The following is a 13,517-nucleotide window of genomic DNA, read 5'->3' on the forward strand; positions in this document are numbered from 1 at the left end:
GTAAATAAAAAATAATTTTAAAAAACTGAGCTGGAGAAGGAAATGGCAAATCACTCCATTATCTCTGCCAAGAAAACCCACAATGGGGTCATGAAGAGTCAGACGTGACTTAACAGCAACAATAACCAAGGCCCTTTTGTGTATATATCATATTCTCTGGGTAGAATATAGGCTCTCCGTGGGTAGGCAACTATTATATTTTCCTCATTTTATCCCTAGGACCTGATATAATGCATTACAATTGTATTTTTTCCTTATGACTAGATCCATCAACATAATGAATATAGAAATGTATTTTGCATGATTGCATGTGTATTAAGCTACATCCAATTCTTTACGATCCCAGAGAACTCAGCATTTAAAAAATGAACATTAAAAATTGTTTTTATATTTCATTGGGGGAAAATAATTTTTTTTTAAAAGCCAGATCTGTGGTTTCAGTGGAAAAGGACCTCTCAGTAAGGAAATTCCTTTTACCATTCCAGGTCAGTACCTTCTCTATAACATGTAGTAGCAGAGCATTGTCTGGGGGGCACTGAGAGTTTAACCAACTTATCAGAGTCACAAAGCCATTGTTTCAGAGACAGAAATTCATCCATCATTCATCCTGACTCTGAGGCCAGCTCTCTATCCTCTATATCAAGATGCCTTACATACATAATTAATATCATATCATATCAAAAAATATAATTAATATACTATAATGAAATATAAATTCTATATTAATATAAAATGTCTAAATATAAATGATATGCTCATATATAAACATATTCATATATAATAATATGATGAATAATACATGCTTGTTGACTTGAGTTGAATCAAAGTCCCTTCCAGGTCTAAATCCTAGGACCCAATAATTCCTGGGACAGGGTTAAGGCAAGAGGGAAATAGTGTCTGAAACAGGTATTAGCTGGTCCACTATATATGACAAGAAAACCAGAACAGATTTTTTATCTGCCTCCACACTTATCAAAGGAGAAAAAATCATAATCTGTGACCAGGCCAGGCCTGCCAGCAGGGCCTTATGACATACGCCGATGTAGAAACTCACCAGCTTAACCTAGCCCTTGGTGGGCTCTGAACAGAGCAGAAAGTCAAGTTGCAGAAAAAACTAACAGAAAATATTCTTTCTTCTGACAGAACCATCTGATTCAGGCTCTATTTTAAATGTTCCAATCTGATCCTACATTTCTGTAATTCCTTGCATAATGAAATTGTAAGAATTGTCTTACAATCATTTGGCCATCATTAACAACTATGAAATAAAGTGTCCCTTGGGTTTTTCCAATTTAAAGGGGGTTAAATTGCTCATTTGCATGTTAATTAGCATTCACTTTAAAGAATAGCAAGTTTAAGTCTTTTGCAACTAACATTAATGACAAATTTAGCTTATCTAGCCATTAAATTTAAAGGAATCTTGGCATTATTTCCTAGAGATTTCTTAAGTACTAATGATTAAAGGAATCTCATTATTCTAAACAACATGCAATTTCTAAAGATGAATACTGTTAATTTGTCTTCTTTGCTTACTAGGATCAGAAAGCAGGAATGCATTCATAGGGCACCTGGTGTAGCAGATTTTAATGAAGCCCACTGGACTTCATAGACTTATGACATTAAAATAAAGAATTGTGCAGGTTGACATTTAAAATTGGAATTTGTTGCCTTAAGACATAACCTGTGTTCAATGGCATTTGATAATTCAGTTTCTGCTACTGAAACAAGGCTATATTACATACAATTATTTCATGGGAAAGCAAAGACAATCATCAGGTAACAAACTAATCAGTTCCATGACCAAACCTTCAGAAAATTATTCCCTTACATTAGAAAATTATCAAGCATCATGTTAACCTGGGAAGAGAAAAAGAATGGTAAAATTTCTTTCATAGATGCTTTAGCAAGAATATATACTTGTCCTCTAACACAGCGATTACTTGCCTTTTCCTTAAGCAGAGATGCAATCTAATTTCAAGACTGCATTATTTTAAAATTGAATTTGCTATAATTTCATGTCTAGTGCTACAGTTGAGGATCACCCAAAGGGTGAATTGAGAGGCATATAAATGATGGGCTAAAGCAGATGGCACAATATCACAAAGAAAAGAATCACTCAGGAAAAAGTGTTATAAAAGGATGTCATCAAAGAAATGTATGATGGAAAAAGATGATGACCCAGTCATGTCACAAGAGAGTGAGAGAGAGAGATAATGCATGCACAGCCGTCCCACTTCATTGCTATCCTTTTGATTGAGGAGAATGCAAGGAAGGCCTGGAGCACATCGGAGGGAGCCCTGTGGAGAACATATGGGCGATTACGGAGAGTTGTACAGAATGTTTAAGCATGGTTGGATTGAAATTTGTATCCCTGAAAGGAATACTCATGCTGATGAAACCACACATCCACTGGGTACTGGGCTAGGGAAAGGGAAGGGAAGAAGCCTTTGTATATTGCCTACCTTGGGCCAAGTACTATGCTAAGAACTTTTTTACAACTATCGCATTTTATCCTCACAACAATCCTGTGAGGTAGGTGCTGTTATTATCCCTGTTTTATGGATGAGGAAACTGAGGCAAATAGAGGTTAAGTGATTTGCCCAGAGTGACACAGCTAGTAAGTGTCCAAGGTCAGACTTGAACTCAGATCTTCCCAATTCCAGCCGCAGAGTTCTAAATACTGCAACACCTTGAAGCCTCAGAGTATTGGAGTATTTATTGTTTGGGGTATTTATGATAACTGAAAGTCTCCACCCTCAATTCTGGTCAAAAGAAGTCAGAAATTATCCGGCTTGGTAAACACTTTCTCTTTGCAACAGGGGTAAGTATAATATTGGCCATACATAGGAAACCAGAAGACACAAGCCACAGATTAACTATTATCATTTTTCTCACATTTGCATGTTACTTAAAGGCTCTATTCACTAAGGTAAAGACTTTTGTCAATGTTTTATGCAGTTCCTTTCTCCACTGTGCTTATATAAATATAGTTATTTGGTTTACACTTGCAGAGTGTACAGGACTATGAGAAAACTAATCATTCATATAGATGCCTCAGCTATAAGAAAAGTTGCAAAGAAGAAAAGTTCAACTTAGTATCAGAAAAAAACTTCCTAATAATTGGTGTTGTCCAAGATTAGGATTTGGGCAGCTAGATGGAGCAGTGGTCAGAGTTCCGGACCTAGAGTAAGAAAGACCTGAGTTCAAATTTGACCTCTGTTTCCTCATCTGTAAAATGACCTGAAGGAGCAAATAGCAAACCTCTAGTATCTTTGCAGAGAGAATCCCAAACAGGGGTCAGACCCAACTTAAGAACAACAGAGAATACAATGTGCTGCCTTGGGAGCTCAGTCAGCTAATCAACAGGGATTTATTAGGTGCCCACCATGAGCTAGGTGGTGGTTTTGTTCTCACAGGAGGTCTTGGTCAAGTAGATCATGAAGCGGATTCTTGTTCATGCAGAGATTGAACAACACAGACCTACAAAGCAGCTAGATGGCTCAGTGGATAGAACTCCAAGCTTGGAATCAGGAAGCTTCAAAGCTGGCCTCAGAGACTTATTTGCTGTGTAACCTTGGGCAAATCACTTAACCTATGTTTGCTTTAGTTTTCTCAACCATAAAAGGGGAATCACAATGGCAACTAACTTCTAAGGTTCTTGAGAGGATTAAATGAAACAATATTTGTAAAGTGCTTAGCACTTTAACGGGCATACAGTAGGGGCTACATAAATGCTAGCTATTATCATTATTAAATGCTTTCAACTTTTGGGATTAATCAACTATATATTTTAATATGATACCAATATATGTATACATATATACATTTGTAACATATTTTGTTAATATATAACTCAGAACATTACAAAAAAGTATCTTCACTATACTTTTTTTTGTTGCTTTTTGGAGAGCAATTGGGATTAAGTGACTTGCCCAAAGTCACATGGCTAGCAAGTGTGTTAAGTGTCTAGGCCGGATTTGAACTCAGGTCCTCCTAACTCCAGGGCCAGTGCTCTATTCACTGTCCCATCTAGCCACCCCCTGCACTATACTTTTTAAAAGCTCTGTATGGAAAAAGACATCTAAACCCCAGCTGATCATCCACTTATTCCAACTATTATATGAATAATGCAAAGGTTCATACTGTTACAGAATGTGGAAAGTGCCTTGGAGCTCATTGCAGTAGGATGGTACTATACACACACACAGATATATGACTGTAGGTACTTGCATATATGTGTGTGTGATAATTATTCTACAGTGGGCTAATGTCTAATCATTGCTCGAATGCTCAGTGTCAAGAAACCAAGAAAATCTTCCTTAAAATGCAAACAGTTTAACAAATGATCACACCAGTGATTCCAGAGACAACCAGAAAAATCAATTGGGAAAGTCTGAGGTGGATGTTTTCTCACATGTTTCTTCCCATTGAACATTAGACAATTTGGGGGGTGGGTGTTAATACTGATCATTAGCCAATGATTTGACGTTAGCTGGAGCACAGGCTTCCAGTCTTCATTTTCTGAGATAACACCAGCAAAGTTTATGTGCACAGGCTGCTAAAACCACAGTATCACTAATAGTGTTTTTCCTCCCTGTCCATATACAAACACAGTTACTTGATTTACATCTGCAAGCTACACAGGGCTAGGAAAAGATAAAGAATTTATATGGTTCCCCTCAGCTACCACAAAAGTAGCAGAGATGACTATAATTTTTACAGTGGCTATCACTGTGTCATTCAACAATGACAATAGGCGTATGAAGGCTCAGAAGGGGTCTGTTGCTGAGGAGACTGCATACTCCATTTCCCAACCATACCCTGCATACTCAACTCTCTTTAGAATATAAAGCATTAGTCACTAGGGATCCAGGTGGGAGAGGGGATGAATCAACATAATTCATCCCCACTACTAGAAGAATAACAAAAGTTTATGTCTTTCTGACAGCAGAATATCCCAATCCATACTCATATTTTCAAACTCTAATAAACCTTATTTGCCCTCTTTATGTGGGTGAATGGAGTAGAGTTGATAACAGAGAGACTTTATACTCTCAGGATAAACCTAGTTAGAGAAAATTATTCCTAGCTGAAGCTCAAGTTTCATTGATAACCTTGAGAATCTTCCTCATACAAGAAAACGGAATAAGTCTAAGATTAATAGGAAAGGAAAGAGAAACGATGACCTTGGAGGGAATTCCAATTTACATGAATGAAAACACTTTTTCCTAAGTATGACATGGAAATATTATTTCCTCTCTTTCTTCCTCTCTCACTCTTTTTTTGGAAATCTAGAATTGGCTGGGATTTCCCAGCCAAATGTTACCTCTCTGATTCTGCCTGATCCCTTGAAGATGACTAACAGTGATTAACTCATCAGTTACATTTGTCATTTTATTTCAGTATATGAAGATGTACTGAATCAGAGTCTGGAGGGATGCGATTGTCTCACTATTATGGAGTCAGGAAGAGAATGAGTAGCAAAAGGAAATGCTCAAAAAGAGGAGGTCAAAGCAATAGGGGGAGAACCAGGAGAATATGATGTCTCAGAAGCCAAGAGAGGAAAGGGTGGGCAACAGTGCTATTTAAAAGAACTTTGTAGAAAGGATTGCCACCAATAAATGGATCATTGATGATGGAATTTCAGGAATCAGTGAGCAAAAAATATATTAGGGATGTGCAAGAATCTCTAAAGGAACTTGGGACCTGAGGATGAGACATTTAGAGCTAAAAGTAGCATTAGAAGTCAGTGAACTCAGCTCCCTCATTTTACATATGAGGAAGATGAGGTCAAGAGAAGTTAAATGCCTTTCTTGGAGTCACACAGCTGCCAAATATCTGAGGTGAAATTAGAACCCAGATCTTCCTGCCTCCAGATCCAACATTCTTTCCTCTATACTGTGCCATAAAATCCTGAATTTCAGAGTGCCAAATGATGAAAATTCTCTCTAGAGAGGACTACTTACTCTTAAAAGATAATTTCTCCATTTTGTCTCCCTTCCAGCACTGAATGATTATCTCGGTGAAGTTAATTTACCTCAGGAATGAATCCTTTACAGGAGGGGATGCACAGTATTTTATTTCCTTTTCGTCATCATCGAATCAAATATAAACGAAAGAATGGTTTTTCTTAATTTAACATTGTCTTCTCAGGTAAGGGCAATTGATGAAAAGGAGGGGAAAAGAAAGATGACATAGCCTGACTCAGCAATGGCAATTTAAGTAAGCTTGTCATCAAGATAAAACTACTAATGGAAATGGACAAAACAAAGGAGAGCCCATTATTGGCTTTAAAACAGTTCTGTCAAGTGCATTTCAGACTACTGAAAGTGTATCTTCCTGAAATCCAGTGGGATAACACTATCATAGGGAAGGACAGAGTACAGAAAGTTAAAGATTTAAGCAAGAAATTATCTCCTTCCACTGCCCCACCCCACCCCAAGAGTATCATATTGTAAGAAATACATGGGAAACAGAGGGAGGACAAAGCAGGGGAACTTACAGTAAGTTAAGAGAAAATGAATCTGAGTTCAGTAAAGTCAGTAAAGATGTACTTACTATATAATGGAGAACACAAATAGAAAATAGAACTTAAATATGTCCATTTACAGTGGAAGCAAAAGGTGGATGAAATGGGAATTCTCACTACATGATAGCTAACAGACTTCATTCAGGAATAGGTGATCCAACTGGAAACACTGTTGATAGGAGACTGCCTTTTTTTTGTTATTCTCAGAGGTAAGCCTATGAGACTGAAGCCAGAAGCATGCCCATGTTGCTTTCTCTCTGAAATTCCTTCCCAAATCTTCACCTGTCCACATCTCACTCTTCCTTCAAAGCTAAGCTCCATTTCCATCTTTTCCATGAAGCCATCCCATGCTACCTTAGTCAACAGTAATCTCTTCTTTCTCTAAACTAAGGTCAATCATTAACTGTCTTACTGACTTGGCAGTGAAATATAAATGGTCTTGGTACATAGCTATCTTGCTTTTCAGTTCTTAAATTTCTATTAAATGCTTCAACCAAAACTAGAAGATTGCTTGTTGAAGACAATGGAGAAAGGATGCTAGGTCAGCTACAGATTAAATGGTCTCTGTGGTCCCTTTGATTCTGAGATTCTATGGTTGGGTATTAACACATTTACTTATCCACTTTTATCACCAAAGTATATCACTGAAGGGCTTATGTAAAGTCCATGGCTTATAATATTTGGGATCTGTTCATTCCATTGTTATAAACTTATTATACTAATCAACACCTTATACAGATCGTCATGGGCTTTTTCCAGATCCTTATGCCCAATATGTATTCAAAAAATATAAGTGTTAAGCATCAGGATCATAGAAGTAGGATAAAAAATTAATCTTAAACAATGGTAGGAGAAGTACTATTGCTATATTGTAAAGGACTGATAATAATATTCAACTCAGGCATCGTGGAACTGTAACAAAACAACAGTCGATATGGTATTAGAAAACTGGGACATGGGTTAAAACAATGTTGAAAGGAGTAGTGAAAGAAGAAAAATCATAGGCAAAGATTTTGCTGTTTTTTTTAACATCTTCAGAGTGTAAGAAAAGAATATATTCAAAATGCTTTATAAACAGGTCAACAGGATCACCAAAGTTTTCCAGGGCAAAAAAAATTAAAATAATAAATGCTTAATCATGTAACAGATATTAGTGAAGGAACTGAACTACTAAAAGAAGAAATCTAATAAAATACAAATATAGCTCTAAGAAATTTTATACGATATCTAGAAAAAATGTAGGGGAACTGTTTTTTAAAAAGAAATTGAACTAGTCTATGAAAAAGAAGAAATAGTTCAGGGCACTTGCAAATATAATAGATCTTATTATAATTTCTACAATTAGATTTGACAGTTTCGCAGTTTCACCTTTGTGTCAGACATAGACAAAGGAATCAGAAGGAAAAAAGCAAAATGAACAAATCCTAATTGACAGGGACTATAGGCATGTTTATGAACTCTGGGCCAAGCACCAGCAGCTGATTCTTATTTCCACTGCTATCAATGATAGTATCCAGTCCTTGTCTAAATCTAATCTAAGATGGGAGATACACTATTAACTAGTATTGTGATTCATTTGTTTCTTCATCAATAACTGTATTAGGCAAGGTAGTTGGCTAAGAAAAAACAAAAACAAAAACTTCACAACTTCGTTGAACTTTCCAGATTATTTTATCTAATCTGTTGTTTTTCAGTTATGTCCCACTCTTTGTAACTCCGATTACAATTTTCTTGGCAAAGATCCTGGAGTGGTTTGTCATTTCCTTCTCCATCTCATTTTATAGATGAGGAACTAAAGCAAACATGGTTTTCACTTGCCTAGGGTCACACAGCTATGAAGTGTCTGAGGCCAGATTTGAACCCAGGAAGATGAGTCTTCCTGACTCCAGGCCTGTCAATCTATCTACTATGCCACCTAGAAAAAGCCCTGAATTTGCAACCGGGACAACCTGATTAGAATCTCTGACCCTTAGGAGCTCTGTAACACTGAGCAAGTAATTTCATATCTTCAAACTGGTGCCACTAAATACTTACACCATCGACCTAAAGCTAAGGCTTAAAACACATTGTCAAAATAAGTTATTACTGCTGTAATCTGTCATTTCATTACTCTTCCAGGCTGCTTTCTCAGAGAACGTCTGATATTAAACAATTGGCTTTAAAATCAGCAAATGAAGTTCAACTGGTTACCTGTATTAAATAGCAGAAACAAAGAACTTCATGTCTTTTTCCCTTCCTCCCTCCCTTCGTCCCTCCCTCCCTCCCTCCCTTCCTTCCTTCTTTCCTTCCTTCCTTCCTTCCATTTGCATTTCTAGCACTTAGACATTATTCCCTTATTGCTTTAGAACATTCCAGTAATGGGATTGGTTAGGCCAGGGGTGGGGAATCTGCAGAGTCGATCAAGTACAGCCCTTTGACTGAATCCAAACTTCCTAGAACAATCCCCCAGTTCGGATTCAATCAAAGAGCCCAAAGAAATGCCCATGGTTAGGGTCTCAAGTGGTAAGGTATCCATTGCAAGAAGTATTCATGCACAGGAAATCCCTGTATCACATGAGAGTTTAGCTTCTATAACCACAAGGATCATCTTTAGTGTCAAGATTCCATTGCTTATTTTTCACCCACATAGCACAAATCATAATTCAACCCATGTTACCAGCTTGAGCCGTTTGAAAGCCAATAAAACTCAACAAATTTGAAAGTACAGGATGAATCAAATTAAAGGAGATATTTTTATCTTGCTTTGTATATAGTGCCTTGAATATAGTTGCCAATCCATAAATATTTGTTGAATGAATAAAAACAAGAATCGTAATACTAGGTAAAGACATTTCTGTCATGTAACCCTATCCTAGACTTAGATACACAAACTTTCATGCTCTTCTACCTTCTAGAATGAAGCTTCCTACCCCTACACTCTAAAAGACCATAGTAGAATTACAGAATATGGCAGGCTCCATTACTTCTGATTTGTTAAATCCTGGGCTTCACATGCCAATGAACCCGAGTTCCAGATGTGGAGCCAGGAGGCAGATTAGAGACAGAACCATCATCTGGCACCTGGTGTTACTGGGCATTCAGTTCCGCCATGATCTGTTCATCCATTGCTAACATATTCAATGGAAATTCAAAGGCAACATAATCCAGCAAGTCAGTACCATCTCTTTTCATACACCTCTCTGATTCAAACTTTCAACTAGCATCAGCCTGGGTCAGAACCATGTATGGCCAAATCAAAAACCAAAGCAAATCATAATAAATGACAACAGAAACCATGAACTAAGTCCAACCTATCCAGTTTGTCCCCCTTGGTGGGATAAACCCTTTTATAGGTCATAGGTCACTGCTCCCTAGGTTCATCACATTGAAACAGGACCCCTTTTGTGCGAAATCTTTCCAAGCAGACCAGCACAGGGAGTGCAGGATCACATTTTAATTCTGAGAGAGGCCTGACACTAAAATGAACTACTTGAGGGGGAAAATGAATCCTTTTGTGAGGCAAATGGAGATTATAGGGATTAGCTTCATATGTGGAAAAGCAGAAAGTGGAAGGTTTTTGTTTTTTGCATTCTGAAAGACAGCTTTATGTACTAATTGAACAGGAGCTGAGGCAGTGGTTTTTCTAATTTGAGATGAAGCAGGCTTTGTACAGGGCAGAGGTACTTCTGCCACTCTTGACTATAGTGATGTGTGCTACCCTCAAAGTTTCATGAGGTAGATAGCTTAACTGTTCTGTTCTCAAATATACCCTCCCTTCTATCCTCTGACAGTGCCTTGATTATAATACAGACCATCATCATCTCATTGCAATTACTGCAAGAGCCTGATGGTGGGTCTACCTGCCTCCAGTCTCTCGCCACTCAAATCCTCCCTCCATTCACCCACTAAAGTGATCTTCCTAAAACATAGTCCTGATCCTATCATCCCCTACTTCATAAACTCGATAAGTTCCCTATTGCCTCCAGGAGCAAATACCAAATGTTCTGTTTGGCATTCAAAGCCCTTCATAATCTAAACCCCCCCCCCCCCCCCAATCTTCTCAATACGTGCTTTTCAATCCAGTGACACTGGCCTTCTGAAAGTTCCATGGACCCTCCATCTCTCAGTTCTGGGCATTCTCTTTGGCTGTCCTCTGCCATCCTTTGAACATTTCCTCTCCTCTACTCCAACTACTGACCTTCCTGGCTTCCTTAACATTCCATCCTACAGGAAGCCTTCCCCCTCTTAATTCTAGGGCTTTGCCTCTTTTAAATATTTTCTATTTATCCTGTTTATAGCTTGCTTTGTATATATTTGTGTGCATGTCTCCCCCATTAGATTGTAAACCCCTTGAGGGCAGGGACTGTCTTTTGACTATTTTTGTATCTTCAGTGGAGATACAGTGCTTGGCACATAGTAGGCATTTAATAAGTGAATTGAAGTGGAAAGAACTGGCTTGCAATCTCATATTAAGCACAAGGATTCCATGGATTTTACTTCAAAGTTGCTGTTGTTGCTGTTATTTTAAATAGGTTTTATTATAAATATGAAGAGGATACTTAGAAAGCACTTTTAATTTTGCAAGTTAAAGCTTTCACTTTAAGCTTTAGTAATTTGAAAATAAAATTGGATTTTTCTTGGAATTGATGTGGCGATGAGCCCAGGTTATGAAGTGTCATAAGGTTTAAAGAAGAGGACAGAAGGATCCTCCTACCTCTATTAAGCTTCTAAATTTCTTCAGTAGGGTCTATTGAGGACTTAGGCAAATCACACCTTATAGCAAAAAGACCAACCTATGTGAAAACATGCATAAGCCAATATGACACGTGCTTAGAAAAATCAAACACAACAGAGTTTTTAGAACAAAGATATACAGTGTTTTCTTCATGGGTTTTCAAGACAAAGTTAGCCAGCTTTGATGGTGGCCTGAACGGATTTCAATTTACCTGCTTGTGGGCGTGGTCATAAGAATTAATGTGATTATCAAACTCCTGATGTTTGTGGTATTGCTTGTCACACAGCTCACAGTAAAAGTTGGCCTTGACATCTTCCAGAGCCTTGGCTGTGGCTTTCTCCTTTTCAGCATCATCCTGAAAAGACAAAGGCTCTGGTTAGGGTTCTCGCTAAACAGCTTTACACACCCCTCACCTCAGATGAATTAGCTGAGTGGTTTATTTGGCTGCAATAAGAATTTGTACAACAGTGAGAACCAATGGACACCTGAGATCACCTTCGGGCATTCACTGTTCTAGAAACCTGTGACAGTGGGAAAATGGATCAGACCAGCATTTCCAACCTAATCAACTGTATCTCACACCTCTTTGTAGCTGTGTGTACATGGCTCTCTCTTCTCTGGCACTACCCCCACCCCCATGCAGGGCCTCATCACCTCACACATAGAATATTACAATAGCGGATTGGGTTGGTCTTCCTGCCTCAAGTCTCCATCCATCCCAGTCCATCTTCGACTTAGCAACCAAACTGAGATTCCTAAAGCACAGATCTGAACATATCACCTTCCTATTCAACAAATTCCAACAGCTCCCACTCACCTCCAGGATCAAATATAAAATTCTTTGTTAAGCATTGAAATTCCTCCACAAGTTGGCCCCTTCTGCCTTTCCAGTCTCCTTACGCTTTATTTCCCTGTGATCCAGTGACACTGGCCTCCTCATTGTTTTTGTCCCAGGGTACTCTATCTTTTGACTCTATGCGTTTTCATTAGCTGTCCTCCATGCCTGGAACTTTTCTCCCTCCTCATGTCTGCCTCCTGGCTTCCTTCAATTCTAAAGTCCCACTTGATACAAGATGCCTTTCCTAGTCCTTTTTAATCTAAGTGCTTTTCCTCTGAAATGATCTCCATTTTATCCTTTGTTGCTGAGTTTTTTTCAATCGTGTCCAACTCTTCGTGATCCAATTTGGAGTTTTCTTGGCAAAGATACTAGAGTCGTTTGCTATTTCCTCTCCAGTTCATTTTATAGATGAGGATATTGAGAGAAACATGGTTCAGTGACTTGCCCACAGTCATACAGATAGTAACTGTCTGGGGCCAGGTTTGAAAACAGAAGATGAGTCTCCCTGACTCCAGGCATGGACCTCTATGCACTCTAGCACCACCTAGCTGTCATTTTTATCCTGTATATATCATAATTGGTAGAAGGTGGTCTTCCCCATTAGACTTCTTGAGAGCAGGGATTAGGTATTTGCCTTTGTATTCCCAACATTACACAATATTTGACATGTAAAACCACTTAATAACACTTCTATGGTTGACTTGTACTCCCCATGATAAATCTGCTCCAATCAATCCCTTCCCATTTCTAACCTACCACCTTCAGTCTAATATTCTCCTTATCATATGCATTATTAACAAATTAATTAAATATAGAAAACTCCAAGATGAGGAACTTCCCTCCACCAATGCAGATCAGCAACTTCTCTGCAAGTTATAGGAAGAGTTGCTTAGAGCAAAGGAAAGGAAATGACCCAACCAGCCTCACATAGCCAGCATTTGTTAGCAGTGACACTTGAATCCAGGTCTTCATAGTTTCCAGGTGAATTCTCAATACATTATACTGCACCGTCTCTATATTTGCCTTTTTTGGAGTACAGATGCTGGTAAATCTGTCTGTCAGTCGATCCGTCTGTCCATCTATTTTCATTAAGTCCATGCTTTGTGCCAAACACTGTGCTAGGGACTGGGGATTTAAAAAGAAGAGGAAAACAGTCCCTGTCACCAAAAAGCCTACATTCTATTAAGAGAGAAACATATTTCTCATATATAGGAATATTAGAAATATGTACAAGATCTAAGTAATTTTGTGCTTATTTGTTTTTGATGTGTGTGTGGTGGAGAAGATTAGGACAGATCTGATATAAAAGGTGACACTAAGAATTCTAAGAAGCATCAGTGAAAAAGAAAGTATATTCTGGACTTACAAGATAACCAGGGCAAAGAAATATCCATCCATGTCTGTCTATCTGTGTGTCTGTCTGTCCATCCATCCAT

The 13,517-nt window shown here is 38.2% G+C and overlaps 1 protein-coding gene across 1 annotated transcript in view; it reads right to left on the reverse strand.

Moving 5' to 3' along the window:
• Positions 1-13,179, reverse strand: part of ZNF804B (zinc finger protein 804B) — an 84,103-nt gene extending 70,924 nt beyond the window's left edge. The window contains exons 1-2 of the mRNA XM_069086115.1: positions 13,009-13,179; positions 11,455-11,598 (exon numbers count right to left, since the gene is read on the reverse strand). Of these exons, the coding sequence (XP_068942216.1) occupies positions 11,455-11,598; positions 13,009-13,179 (315 nt within the window). The remainder of the gene's footprint in view (positions 1-11,454; positions 11,599-13,008) is intronic.
• Between the last annotated feature and the right edge of the window lie 338 nt (positions 13,180-13,517).

The sequence above is a fragment of the Petaurus breviceps genome, unplaced genomic scaffold, assembly GCF_028583685.1.
Source record: "Petaurus breviceps papuanus isolate PSGF00001 unplaced genomic scaffold, PetGlider_PUasm1.0 178, whole genome shotgun sequence".
Taxonomy (NCBI): Eukaryota; Metazoa; Chordata; class Mammalia; order Diprotodontia; family Petauridae; genus Petaurus; species Petaurus breviceps.